This window comes from Ornithodoros turicata, unplaced genomic scaffold, assembly GCF_037126465.1.
Source record: "Ornithodoros turicata isolate Travis unplaced genomic scaffold, ASM3712646v1 Chromosome52, whole genome shotgun sequence".
NCBI classification, from domain to species: Eukaryota; Metazoa; Arthropoda; class Arachnida; order Ixodida; family Argasidae; genus Ornithodoros; species Ornithodoros turicata.
In genome coordinates this window covers 351499-366918 of record NW_026999380.1, presented here as the reverse complement: position 1 = coordinate 366918, position 15420 = coordinate 351499, and the positions used below count along the sequence as shown (strand labels likewise).

At 44.6% G+C, this 15420-nt stretch overlaps 1 protein-coding gene and 1 long non-coding RNA gene across 2 annotated transcripts; both read right to left on the bottom strand.

Moving 5' to 3' along the window:
• Positions 1 to 1323: 1323 nt before the first annotated feature.
• On the bottom strand, positions 1324 to 1597 carry LOC135374261 (uncharacterized). Its single transcript, XR_010416815.1, has 4 exons — positions 1567 to 1597; positions 1490 to 1513; positions 1414 to 1443; positions 1324 to 1356 (listed from the first exon to the last, which is right to left on the bottom strand). It is a non-coding gene; the product is annotated as an uncharacterized LOC135374261 (long non-coding RNA).
• A 7369-nt stretch (positions 1598 to 8966) lies between these two features.
• On the bottom strand, positions 8967 to 10862 carry LOC135374265 (uncharacterized). Its single transcript, XM_064607258.1, has one exon. It carries the CDS (start codon positions 10860 to 10862, stop codon positions 8967 to 8969), a length of 1896 nt encoding a protein of 631 aa, XP_064463328.1.
• Positions 10863 to 15420: the final 4558 nt, after the last annotated feature.

The following is a 15420-nucleotide window of genomic DNA, read 5'->3' as shown; positions in this document are numbered from 1 at the left end:
GCGCTCTCAAACTTTGTTCCACCTAATATTTGGGGCCGTATTTTGAAGGTGGTTTTCGTTCTCTCTTTCTTCTTTTTTTTTCTTTTTACGCGGTCGTTCGTTTTAGACCAGAAAGTAAAGCGACACAAACCGCACCTTGTTGTAAACACCTCGATTGGCTGTTTCCCAGAGCGGGTTACACTTCCGGAATTGACACCTCGAATTGAGAATTGATACCGAATTCAATTGAAACCTCGAATTGACACCGAACGCAATGGAAAATATTATGTCGACTGCGATACACAATTGCTAACAACATTTAGTTCGTTACATATCGCAGCGAGCCCTCAGCTTTTTAAAATATTCTTCCATGTTGGTTAGCACACCTGTAGAGGTGCATGGCAAGCTACACCGTTAAGCTAGGAGAGTTAGCAGATCATTTCGGCGACGTGCATAGACACCTAGAATATAGTCATGGGCCCGCTTGTACGAACGTTGAGGCCGTTTCTCAGTGCTGCCCTTGATAGCTTTGGTAGTGCTTTCTGCATACGGTACAGTCCTCGACGCTTCTCTTTCTTTTACCACTGGCAATGCTATCGAGGGCAGCACTGACGAATAGGCTCAAAGTGGTATGTAGGGGTTGGAAGGGACAAACAATGAGAAACTCCGACATGGCCACCAGGGCAACGCCACCGTCGCGTCTGGTTCGTTCGCGTATTTTTCCCAGCGCGGCGCGTGTGCGGAGGGTTATCCGCGCGCTTATAACATGCATAGACATGCAAAGAAGGGTCATACGCAAAAAATACAAGTTGAAATATATTTATTAACGCCAATTATAATGCCAATCAAGTTGAAATATATTTATTAATGCCAATAGTGCTGGGAATTGTGCCAGTTGTGATGCCAATCAGGTGAGGGCGAAAAACCCAGCCGAAAAACCTTCACCACCTGTAACAGAAGAAATAAAAACACAAGACAGTACATGTAAAGAATATACAAAATTTATTAACTACACCCATTCCTTAGATTCTGAAAGAAAACATAAAATCAACATTCATCACATTGTTTACCAATTATTCACTTACGGAGCCCCACACTAACGACCTGAAAGATGACTTATCATTACATGAAACTACATTCGCATTTAATAATATATACACTATTGCGGCCACACCGGATAATCTGGAAAAGGTACATTTTAATATCAACACACTGCCATTATAGCAACAATAATCTCGATTAATATTCCACTTTCAATAATACATACATTAAGGTGGTGGACCCCAAGCGTCTGAAAGAGAATCTAATTTATTACCGTAATCGTACCCTATAAATTTTACTCACATTCCGGGTGAGGTGGTCGTTGTTCTCTATTGTCTGAAAAAGATACATGCAATTAGTAATAACTAAACATAGTCTTATGTTAGTACATACAAGGCCAGTCAGTAGCTCCAGCGAAATCGTCTGAAATGGAACTCATATATTAAAGTCAAATTTTCTTATTACATACATCTTGGAGGAGGTGATTCCTGATCTGAAACAAGAAATAAAATTTAAACACTTTTCATATTCATTATAATTCCGTACCATTTTCAAAGAAAAACAACGGGCTTGAGCTGAAAACTGAGAAAAGACAATATTCATGAGAAAAAAACAACCACACTGCAAAGCAAAAACATACCACTCTCGTCATCCACTTTGATGAAAGACTTCCGTTTCAAGGAAAGGATACTAAAAGATAGTGATCCCCGCGAATAATGCTGACATCTATTTGCGATGTACAATAAAATATATCGCCTTTGAACTATCTTATCTGACCTCGGGAGCGCCCTGCTTGCCGGAGGAAAGAATACAGCCCCTAACCCTTTGCATGGGAGTTGCTTCGTTTTGGTCATATACATAGAGACATAAAGTCTCCCGGCTTTGAGCAAGAAGAGGGAAAACCGAGATGAAAACAGTGCATATTTTCTATGTCTTGGATATCTCCATCAAGGTTTGTAGCGTTCGTTATAATGAAAATTGTAACAACAAGAAGAACAACAATAATGAAAATTGTATTTTGTTCGACTCGATTAAGCCCCGAAGATGATTTTATGATTGTCCAATGATAGATTATTTTCCTCTGTTGTTGTTTACGTGGCGCTGCTTAGAGTGTTCCTCTGTTCTTCAGCGTTAAGTCTGTGCTATTCACGGTATTAGACTGTAATGTTTCTTGTTATGATAGATTGTTTCGCTATTATATTTCTGCATGTATCTGTTGCTTACGTGTTGGCTAGGGGCTGCAGGTTTGGCTCTCTATTAATGGTAGCTGTTGATTGTGTTGTTTCTCATTATTTCCTTATGTCTATGCTATTCACTTAATAAGAAATTGATTAACTAAAAGTTGTGTAATGTTGGAATAATCACGCTCGAAATGTTCATAACTGCCACAAAACAGGCATACGCCTCCAGCCTTCAACAAAACAGGACAGATATTATTAGAGATGGTTGTTGGCTAGGAGCGTGCTATGGCAGTGAAGTTCATTTTTTAACATATTTTCTGTGTTGGGTTCATAAAACAAAGTAAGGTTTGTAGTGTCCCTTAGAACAAAACTTGTATGATGTTCGATTAGATTAAGTCACGAGGATGATTTTGTGGTAGGTAAAATGATAGATTATTCTCCTCTGTTGTTTGGTTAAGAATATCTTCTTTGATTAAATGTGGTGTTATAGATTTTATTTCCTCTTGTGTTCGTGTCGTTCGTGTCCCATGGTCTTCCAGGGTCTCTGCTGTTCACAATTAATTACACACATCTATCAGAACTTGTAGTTATAATCCTGTGAGATTCTCTTTCAGATTATTGTTACTATAATTCAAGTATGATTGTTGATATTAAAATGCCTCTCTTTTCAGATTATCCAGTGTGGCCGCAGTATTGTATGTATTATTGAAAGTAGAATATGATATTAAATTAGATTCTCTTTCGGATTATTGTTGCTATAATGGGCGTATGATTGTTGATATTAAAATGTATCTTTTTCAAATTATCCAGTGTGGCCGCAGTATTGTACGTATTATTGAATGCGAATGTAGTTTCATATAATAATAAGTTATCTTTCAGGTCGTTGGTGCAGGGCTCCGTAAGTGAACAATTGGTAAGCAATGTGATGAATGTTGATATTATGTTTTCTTTCAGAATCTGATGACTGGATATAGTGAATAAATTATGTATATTATTTACATGTACTGTCTTGTGTCTTTATTTCTTCTGTGTCAGGTGGTGAAGGTTTTTCGGCTGGGTTTTTCTCCGTCACCTGATTGGCATCACAATTGGCAACACTATTGGCAAAATTCCCAGCACTATTGGCTTTAATAAATACATTTCAACTTCTACTTTTTGTGTATGACTCCTATTTGAATGTCTATACTTGCATGTAAACCGCCCGCCGTACAACTGTTGTAGCGGGAAAAAAATTGGGATTGAAGTCGGCCCAGGTGGAAAAATGGCGAAAGAAGTCAGCCCAGGGTGAAAAATACGCTGCGATAAGCGCACGCCCCCCCCCCCCCCCCCGCCGGTAAGCGCGCTGACAACTCTCCGCACACGCGCCGCGCGGGAAAAAATACGCGGTGAAGGCGGCCCAGGCGCGCCCGGAACTCATCCCGCTTTCACTTCTGCCAGACACAGTACTACTATGATATCAACATTCATCACATTGTTTACCAATTGTTCACTTAGAGAGCCCCGCACCATCGACCTGAAAGATAACTTCTTATTATATGAAACTACATTCGCATTTAATAATACATGCACTATTGCGGCCACACTGGATAACCTGAAAAAAAGAGACATTTTAATATCAACAATCATACTTGAATTATAGCAACAATTATCTGAAAGAGAATCTCACAGGATTATAACTACAAGTGCCGATAGATGTACGTAATTGACTGTGAACAGCAGAGACCCTGGAAGACCATGGGACAGGAACACAAGAGGAAATAAAATCTATAACACTACATTTAATCAAAGAAGATATTCTTAATCAAAACAACAGAGGAGGAGAATAATCTATCATTTTAGCTATCATAAAATCATCCTCGTGACTTAATCTAATCGAGCACCATACAATTTTCATTCTAGGAGACACTACAAACCTTACTTTGTTTTATGAACCCAACACAGAAAATAGATATGTTAAAAATGAACTTCACCGCATAGCACGCTCCTAGCCAACAACCAGGTCTAATAATATCTGCCCTGATTTGTTGAAGACGGGAGGCGTACGCCTGTTTTGTGTCAGTTACCAACATTTCGAGCGCAATGAGGAAGATAAGTTGATTATTCCAACATTACACAACTTTTAGTTAAAGGACAACGGAAGCGAAATTTGTCCATTGCAAAAAAAGGTCCGAACAAGGTGTAAATATTACGTAGAATTATGGTGCGACTAGTACTTTGCGAGTACGCTGTACGGATGGGCATATTTTTGACGATTACGAGCGCGCTGGGCCGCCCACCCGACACGACCGCCCATGGAGCGCGCCCGCTGCCGCAAAGCATTGCGGGAAAAGCTGAGGAGCGCGTGACGTCAAATATCTCTCGCGCTCCATGTGCGGCTGCCCGGTGAACGGGATAAACACGGCGAATTCCGAATAACGCCTGAAGATGTTCAATTCGGATATCTCGTGGAAGTCTTATGGCGATATGTCCTATGAGAGATGGGTTCGTACCTATGCTTCTTCGTCTCCGTTTCTTCCCCGTAGCGGGAATCAGACGTACGCCGAAATGCCAAGAGGAGGTAAAGATTTGTGCATTCCGTTTTCATGAAAATACAGAAGGGGCCGCTCCTTCTTTCAGCCTGATGTAATTCGTTGACAAGCCAATGCTAATGAGCACCTCTGGGTTTGCTTTGAACCATTCGTCAACAATATGTCTGCGCACTGCTTGTCTTGTTTCACATGTCTGCAAGGAGGCATAGACGAATTCGCGGCGAGAATACGATTGCTGTCTTTCGGAAACAATTGAAATATGACAGTCATCAAAAAAGTCAGACATCGGCGGAATTTGAACTTCGCATCTCTCGATTGCCAGTCGAGCGCCAAAGGCCAATTCGGCCGCGGAAACAACCACAGACAGGTAGAGCGTGTTTGATCTGAAACATATCCTGGCCGAACGCAAGGTAAGACAGCCAGCAATGTAAGCAGCAAGACTCTTACCCCTAGAGAGTATGAGATCACCTTCCGTCGGATGGATTTTGGGGGCCAGTCTCGGTAGTGTTGTCTTTGTAATAAACGTCAGTCGATGTTTGACGCTATGTTTCTGCTGTCTATCCGTGTGTGCAAGGAACATTATGTCCTCGCGTTGCTGAAAGGAAGTCGGCAACATGCTGTAGCACAGTCAGAAAGGACTTCACGAGCATATACAATTTTTCTTGTCGCGAAAATCAACCTCCGATCGCACAACAACCGCGAAATCAAAGTCAGGAACTCCGACAGAAGAGACAACGTGCGTCACTTCCGTGGTCTGCTACGGCGGCGCGGCGACGCTCACCAGGGGCTCAGAGCGCTCTGCGGCCGAATTTTATATCGTGATTGTGGCGGCATTTCAACTAATCTACGCAAATCTAAGTCAAATTCCGGATTGTTTTGGTACACATCGCAATATGAGGCAAAAAGCTTTGCAGCTTATTTTCGCTTCCGTCGTCCTTTAATCAATTTCGTATTAAGTGAATAGCATAGACATAAGGAAATAATGAGAAACAACACAATCAACGGCTAGCATTAATAGAGAGCCAAACCTGCAGCTCCTAGCCAACACGTAAACAACAGATACATGCAGAAATATAATAGCGAAACAATCTATCAAACCAAAAAAAAACATTACAGTCTAATACCGTGAATAGCACAGACTTAACGCTGAAGAACAGAGGAACACTCTAAGCAGCGCCACGTAAACAACAACAGAGGAAAATAATCGAATCGAACAACATACAATTTTCGTTCTAACGAACGCTACAAACCTTGATGGAGGTATCCAAGACATAAAAAATATGCACTGTTTTCACCTCGGTTTTCAGTCTTTTTGTTCAAAGCCGGGAGGCTTTATGTCTCTATCTATATGACCAAAACGCAGCAACTCCCATGCTTTATCACTCAAAGGGTTGGAGGCTATATTCCTTCTCCCAGAACATAGGGCGCTCTCGAGGTCAGATAAGATAGTTCAAAGGCGACATATTTTCCCAAGCAGCAAAATGCACTGAAAGTCGAGTGCAGTAGGGGTGGACGGGTAGATGAAAGGCCTTGAACAGATTAATGAAACTACAGAACATTGATAAGACACATATCGTCCACCCCTAATGCACTCGACTTCCAGTACATTGTGCTGCTTGGGTTATTGTGCAGCGCAAATATCCCAAGCAGCACAATGTACTGAAAGTCGAGTGCAATAGGGGTGGACGGTATGTGTCTTATCAATGTTCTGTATAGATGCCATTATTATTATTCGCGGGGATCACTATCTTTTCGTATCCTTTCCTTGAAACAGAAGTCTTTCGTCAAAGTGGATGACAAGTCGGCTAAGTGTGTACAGATGCGATATTTTTATTGAACATGTAGGGAAAGTCCAAATTATTAAATGATAGCACCAATACTCAATCAAAAACGAGAAACAAATTTAATTACATAAATTTTTGTAATATCTTGAAAGTTCTATATAGATGATCCTGGTGCTATCCTTCTTCCAGCAAACAGGGCGCTCTCGAGGTCAGATAAGATAGTACAAAGGCGAAATATTTTATTGTTCAGCGCAAATAGATGCCCATATTACTCGTGGGGATCACTATCTTTTCGTATCCTTTCATTCAAACGAAAGTCTTTCGTCAAAGTGGATCACATAGTCGGTTAAGTTTGTACAGATGCGATATTTTTATTGAATATGTAGAGAAAATCCAAATTATTAAATGATAGCAACAATACTCAATCAAAAACGAGAAATAAATTTAATTACATCAATTTTTGTAATATCGTGCAACAGAAAGTTCTATATAGATGAACCACACGATATCAAATTCGAAATGCAGCTCAGGGATATGAGGCATTCCCATCTTAGAGATTATTTTTACTTATGTCTATCGAGTGAACAATTGAAACAAATACAGGACAATAATTAATTCAGACAAATCATTTCTAAGCAAGCAACGTGAATACAGAATCATTGAAAGCACATGTTTTTCCTTGCTCATCATATCCTTTTGTAAATCATTTTCCATAATTCTCACGACAGGTGGATATTATAGCATTCTAAACAAGATAATAAAATTTTAATCAATAAAATGAGCATAGATATGCTTTCAATTAAGTGACACGCACTTGAAATTGCTCTACATTGAAGAGATGAGCAGATTTTGTACTCTCTACCATAAGTCATGGGAAGATGTCATAAAAAACTGCTTCGAAAAGGAAGAGCCGCGAAACGATTCCATTATCGCTGCATTTCAATACGTCCTAGACATGGTCGTATTCGGAGATATGGTACAAACTACAGAACTGAAGGTGCAAGAATTTATATGCCGAATCTACAATACTTATAAAAATATCTGCACATCAACGTCCGAAGGGCCACTGGGATGGATGGCGGAGTTTTTGAGGTTTGCTAACGAAGAACTGAAATACACTAGTCCAGATGTAATTGTAATAATTGCAATGGGCATTGCGTTCACCAAGAAAGCAGTCAGATCAAATTATCATATACAAGTGGTCTATATCGAACGATTCATTACGGATTTGTTGAAATTACACCTAACTATTGAGATAGAAAATACGTAGAAATCGTATCACATGATATGTTCCACTACCAGGGCAACGCAATTTTCTTCTTCTACCAGTTCTTGCAACAATGTCGAATGAGCAGAAGTTCAATATTGTTGTACAAGGTCTGATGTATCATCACTTATTGAAACTCAACGAACATAACTGCGGTGACCACCGGACGATTTTCATCTAATACTGTCTTGTACGCCATTCAAGAACATTCACACAAAGAAAGGAAACATCAATAAGAGATTGTGCAAGTTACTGAAGCGATACAAATACGGCGACAACGTATCGATTGCATTGATTAACGCTGGATTCAAGAGACCAATAATAAGAAATCATTATACAATGCATTCCGAATTCATCAATCAAGACAACAAACGAAAACTTAAGAGATTGGAATAGGACAATTGTAATTTATCGAAATAAACAAGTGTAAATTGAAATAATAAATGAAATCTTTGTCATCAATATAATGAATTCTACGCATCGCACCGAAAACAACTTATATTTGGTATGGCTAAATTGAACACAATGATTGCTGAGGAAACGAATATTCCCCACTATGTGCAAAAATTCTAATATGGAATCAGAGCTAGCCATCAAGTAGGTTTTACCCAACTACACTCGTACAACTTCAACACCCGAAGAATAGAATTGCCGGAGAAGGATCGGTCATTGAAATTTGAGGCATGACACATCAATCTTTGATTACAAAAAAAAAAAGATTATCAATGTTTAATCACGTTTCCTGAATTAAATTTCACAGTGCATATATATTTCTCAAACAGTTGGACTAGCCGAGACGTAGGAAAAGAAGAAGAAAAGGCGTTGGAGTTGGACGGACTAAAAATAATACGGAGAGGTTGAACTTGTCACCTGACAAGTTCTGCTACTCCGAGAAAACAAAACAAAAAGCAAAAAAAAAGAAAAAAAAGGGAGATGACTAGGCTAAGCTGTACGGCGCAGTGTTCATGGGCACATGACCATCAGAGGATCGCGCCACACAGGAACCAGGGCGTCACGTACAGATGAACTAATACTGAACATCAAGAGAATAACTTGAGATGAAGCCTACGAGAGCCTTGAATGCGGCGTCTCTCTGGTTGGCGTCCCACGTCCCCAAGACCTTCTCTATGGAGAAAGCTCTGTTGTCTAGACGAGTTAGTGCGGCCCGCAATGTCTTGCGTTGGGACTAATGTTTTCTGCACTCCATAAAAATATGTTCAGTATTTTCTTCCATCCCACACACTGGGCAATCCGGGGAATCCGCCTTGCCCACCATATGCAGGAAATGCCGGCCATACGGGACGTTCAGGCGTGCACGGTGTAGAAATGTTGCGATACTTCTGGCAGTCGAGGGAGGGATGCTGAATTGTAGTTCCGGGTCTATTCTTCTGAGAAGAGATGACCCACCGTCACCTTGTAGCCATTTGCGTTTGCACATGTCGTCTGTCATGGACCTTAGTAGAAGTTTGATGTCCGACCCTGTATACATCACGACGTATTTGGTGGAAGCCAGGTGTGCAATTCCAGCTAGCTCGTCTGCAGTTTCATTACCGCGGATGCCAATGTGCCCCGGAATCCATTGGAAGATAACGTCATGTCCCAGGTCCGTACATCTCTTGTATTCCGTTAGGATCTCCGTCACCGTTGAAGCTGTCCAACTGTTCCCCAAGAAAGCCAACATGGCCTCCAGTCCAGCTTTTGGGTCGCTGTAGACAATCCAGTGCGCAGGTCGCGCGTGCGTGGCTATGTATCTCACGGCAAGGTGTATAGCTACCAGTTCCGCTGTCGTGGAAGAGGTCCTATGGGATAACCGCACTATGCCCTCTTTGGAGTGCTGCGGTACCACGTATGCCGCTGCAGATCCGGATTTCGTCGTGGAGCCATCGGTGAACATAGCAATTCTTGGCTGGTTGTTCTCCAACATGGACAGGCAGTATTGTTTCAGGGCCGAAGGCGGCAGATTTGACTTTTGATGGTAGACACCTGGCACCGTGGTGTAGATGCGAGGACAGCCAAGCGACCATGGAGGATGTGAGATCGTACACGGATGAGGCCTCTTAGGCAGGGTCTTGCGGTATGGGGAAACGGCTTCGGAGAAAGAAGAGTTTCTACGGTGCACTTTCCGTACCAGAGGTTGTCTGTCGTGTTGCGTGCGCAGTCGGATGTAGTGCCGCAGAGTCTCTTGCGTCCTCAATACATCCACCGGTGGTTCTCTGGCCTCCGCTGTAGACAGTGTGTTAGAAGAAGCAACGGGTACACCTAGGCAGACTTTGAGACTTCTTGTCAGGACGCTGTGAAGCGTCTTCTCCGAGGTCTCGCTAATGCCATGCAGGACCGGTAGATGATATGCCATCACCTGCCGAATAAGTGCTTTATGAGCAGTGAGGAGGGACGAGGTCGACATTCCCCAGCTGGGACCTGCGAAATGACGCAGGATGTTGGTATGCGCGACGACTCTGTCCTTCAAGCACTTAACGTGAGCAGCCCATGACAGCTGATGGTCGATGATAACTCCTAGGAAACGGTGATGTGGCACTCTCTGAATCGGCTGATCGGCGAGCTTCAGTTGGAAGTTCGTCATCTTCTTCCTAGTGAAAGGCAGGTACACAGTTTTCTCGGGGGATATGTCCATACCCCTTTCAGTCAAGAATGTGTGTGTGCAATCAAGGGCTGCCTGAAGCCGCCGCTGAAAGGCTGGCAACTGAACTCCCGATGACCATAGGCATATATCATCGGCGTACATACCGATATGCACACCGTTAGGGAGTTGCTGAGGAAGAAGTTCCATAACTACATTGAATAGTAGAGGACTAAGTACACTCCCTTGAGGTACACTGCTGGAGACGTCGTGATTGTCACTGCCTCCGTCTTCCGTGTGCATGTGTACGGAACGGCCTCGCAGGAAATCCGCAATGCAGCGAAGGAGCCGACCGTGAATTCCACGGATGTACAGGCCATAAAGTACATGGTGATGACTAACCGTGTCATATGCTCTGCGAATGTCTAAAAAGGCCGCCACCGTGACTCGACCTTCGGCTCGCTCATGCTCCACGAAGGTGACCAGATCCAATATGCCGTCCATGGTGCATCTGCCCTTCCTGAAACCGGACATGCAGTCCGGAAATTATTTGTTTGTTTCTAGGATCCACTCGATTCGGTGTAGGATCATTCTCTCCATCACCTTGCAGACACAGCTGGACAGGCTTATTGGTCGAAAGGCTGCTATATCCCGAGGCGACTTTCCTGGCTTAAGGACTGGGACCAGCTTCGAAACTTTCCAAGCGGGGGGAAGCGCACCGTCATGCCAAATCTCATTGAAGATCTTCAGCAAAGCTTCCTGCGCCGCGACGCCGAGACATTGGATGTGTTTGTAGGTGACTCCGTCGGGACCTGGCGACGATTTGCTTCGCCTTGACTTTGACGCAGCAGTAAATTCCGCAACGCTGAAGTCGACGTCGTGCGAGGCTACGAGTGCATCTTTTGTCAGGTCTGTGGCCTTGCAAGCCTCCTCGGCAGAAAGATGATATGCCTGTGTCTGCGATGATTCAGATGATCTGATAACCAGCCTGCAAAAGTCATTTGCAAGTGTTCTCTCGTCTGTGTTCCAGTGAAGAGCTAAGGCTCTGAAAGGCTGCCGTTGTGTGCTTTGCGACCCAAGTGACCGGATCAGCTGCCACACACGAGTCGTCGGCGTAGACGGAGTAAGCACTGAGCAGAAGTGTCGCCACTGCTGCCGGGACAGTTTTTGTAGGTGACGTCGGATCGCCCGCTGCAGTCGGCATGACTCGCGATAGTCGTCTTGGCTGCCTGTCCGACGGAATCTCCTTTCCGCTCTGCGGCGAACCGCGCGCAACCTCTCGAACTCCATGTCAACTCGAGTGTAAGTGTCACGTATAGTGACCATCTTGGACGCCACGTGAGCTGCGCCGTGCAACGCTTCAGTGAAATCTTCGATTGTGTTTGCATGAGCTGTAGCATTCGTGGTCTGAAATTGATAGCGTTTCCAATCAGTTAGTCGTATCTGTCGCGGCTTTCTTCGGAGGCTTGAGGAACGGAGCGTGACCATCACGGGGATATGATCACTCCCCATTGTGTCCGTGTATGTGCACCACTCAAGTCGTCGCGCGAGCACGTTGGAACAGAAGGTAACGTTAATGGCACTGTTATATAACTGACCGCGAGGGAATGTGGGTGACCCGTCATTAAGGGTGACGAGGTGCAGTGCGTCCATGACATCTTCGGTCATTCGGCCTCGAGCGTCAGTGTGCTTGCTGCCCCATAGAACGTTATGAGCATTGAGGTCTCCACAGACAATGATGGGCGGGCGAACACCATTAAAAAGGCCCCTGATGATGTTCTCGGTGATTCGCACGTTCGGGGCTATGTAAAGACTGCGCACAGTAACCCGACTGTCCTCCAGGCGAATGCGGCATGTTACGTATTCGAAATCGTCGTGTGTAGAGACCCGCAAGACGGCACAATGTAAATCCTTTCGCACGCACAGCATAGCCCTGCTTTGACCACTGGGACGTTGAGAGAAGTGTGCCTCGTATCCCGACAGCCTGAAATTGTCGCCATCCCCGGGTTCGTTGAGGGCTAAGATGGGGAAACGATTGCGAAAAATAAAATTACGAAAGTCTCCCATTTTTGGTTGCAGGCTGTTACAGTTCCACTGGAAGATTGTGGCTGCCGTAGATGATCCGTCGAAGTCTGAATGAAGAGCGTTCGAGGAGGTTGGTACCATGATCGACTGCACCTAGCTTGAGAGTATAGGATGTACTGTTATATCAGCCTTTTCAGGACCTCCTCCATGGAGAGGACGATTTCAATGGCAACTCGATTTTGTGGGTGAATAGCTGGCGATGTTACATAGTTCACCAGGGCAATGAAGAACGGCCGCACCATTTCATACACCATGTTTGACCCTTCGCAGTCTACGAGGGAGGACTTCTGCCCCGGGCCTGGCCTATTTGAGTATTGTTGACGACCGGAAACGGGCACCCCGCAGGGCTCGGCATGTGGGCGGCTCAAAGGCTTATAGGCAGGGGCAGGGGGGATTGCGGGATCTCCCGGCGTGAGACTGTCCGGTGATGATCATGACCCGAGTCCAGAACTACATCTCTGTACATCTTGAGGCTCTTATTGTGACCTCCAACTGACGTGTCAACACTCGTCAATCCTTCCTTGTATGCAGTGGCGTTCTTAACGTTGTCCGCACGATATGTTGAGATGTCAATCCGAGGGCGTGATTGCCCAGTCTTCTGCCGTGCCCTTTGAGTAATGGCGAGCCTCGCTGCCTTGGCAGAAATGTCGTGTTCATGCCGATATCTGACGATTTGTACCTCCCGTCTGCGTACTGGACAATTCTTATCTTTCATCTCGTGCTCCTGTCCGCAATTTCCACACTTCGAAGATGCTTCGATGCACTCTTCAGCTCTGTGGGGCCCACAGCACTTAGAGCATGTTTGCTCTTTGTTACAGGTAGGAGCGATGTGTCCAAATCCTCCGCACTTCAGGCATTGGACTGGTCTCTCCCTGAAATCGTATACGGGAATGCTCACAAGGCCAAACTACAGGGTTTCCGGCCGAGGCATTCGTGCGAACGTCACCTTCACTAGCTTGCTGTTCTTCCCCATCCGTCGAGCATCTGTGATGGGAGTCGAAGAACTCAGGTTCTTCAGTATGATGGCGTCAGAGAGGTCGACATCAATCTCGCGAATGATGCCGTGCACGGCTTGCTTGTCCAGTGGTAGGAAGGACCTTACAGGTACGCCACAGAGGAAGGTTACGGCGAGTAATGTCTGGACACCTGCGGCACCTCTAAGGTCGACGGCGATGACGTTCTTACGCCAGTTAGTCTTGATTTGAAGGGTGTCGTCTTGGGCTACCTTGGATAGCTCGCCAGTCACCTTAAGGTGACTGAGGGGTCCAATGGTGAAACCTTTTATGGGCCTGAGAAGTACTGCTTGGTTTTCGTGGACAACAGGGCAACTGTCGTCGCTTTTGTGTCGGATCCTCTTGAGCCGTCGATGATAACGAGGAGTGATGAAGTCACCCGCCCCATCCGCCTCAGCAGGTGCAGAGCAGCCTTCATTCGCGTCCATTACCATTGCGGAATCCGAATCAGAAAAATCACCCATGCTGGCCACGTCTAGCATGGTGGAGTCCACCTCGGAGCCGTGGCGGGGAGTCGTCATGGACGCGGTGGATCCAAGCAAAGTCGGCAGCTGGCTCTGCAAGTTGTAGCCTACGCTGCCGGAAAGTGGAGAAAGTGGAGAAAACTTATCGGTAGATTGTTTTGAGACATACTCAAATATCACAAAGAACAACAATAGAACACGTCCGATAGCTTTGTTGTCGTCGTCGTCGGCCTGACTCTGCAAGAAAAGGCGTCTTTGACAAGCAACCCGATTGGAGTGCGGAATAAATATCTTCGTCAACACAGTTGTCCGTTTGTATGACTGGATAGGAAAAAGGAGCCGTCCAAGAGGGCAAACCGGGAAGTAAGGCAAGATAACTGATTGCGGCGGGATAAGTCAAAGCGTTCGCGACACAGTGTCATGAACTTTTGCAATTGCATTCGGGTTCAGTGCCTGCGAGATAATACGAAGCCTTCGCGAAAAGTCAATCTATTATCAGATGCCACGATGCAAACGAAGGATTTTACAAGCATGAGGTGCAGGCGAAGTCTACATTTCTAATCACATGATCTTCGTAACACGCGGCATACAAACGTATATGAGATAAATTCTAAGTGACAATCGGATTCCGGGAGAAGCGAATCACACAACTGCCAGCAGAATTGTTTAACCAATATACCTAGAGAATGAACACTATGCATAAACACAATGGAAGATACATAATCTTAATTATAATTACTGACTGACCACTAACTGAAACGTGGCTGCAAAAGGAGCGTGAAGCCTATTTAAATATTGCAAATTACGAGGCTGAGTTCAGTCATAGAGACGGCAGGCAACACGGTGGTGTTGCCCTTTATATTCGCTCTGGGATACCCTACACAGTGAGGACCGACATTTCATTTTGCTGCAAGCTTGTAGGATATTTGTTTATAGAGGTACCCAATTGTCTTCCTGCCATTTGCACCTTCGGTCACCGTCCTTTAATCATAGGCGTAGTGTACGGATCACCGGACTCGATTTTAACGGAATTTTTGGACGCACTGGATACGACGCTGCATTTCATGTGCCAACAGAGGTTTAACGTGATTCTAGTTGGATATTTTAATATCGATCTCTTACAAAGTAATTCAGCTGCGTTAGATTACAGCGATATCTTGGCTTGTTCCGGGTTCAAGCAACTTATCACTTCAGTAACTCGCTTTGGAAGACCTGAACATGGAACTCTCATCGACCATGTACTGACAAATATCCCCGCTGATAACCTGATATATGATGTTGCAGGATGTGATATAACGGACCATGAAATGATTTATGTAGGCGCGAAGGAGTCTGTACAGGTTGGCCCTGATTGCGTCCGACGCACCCACATTAATTAGGAATCCCTAGAACGTCGTCTAAGTCAGATGTCCTGGGATTTCTCTTTGCACACAGACGTGACCGCGAAACTAAATTACTTCTTGTCAACTTTATCGGAGATGATTCGACAGAGCTCTTCCA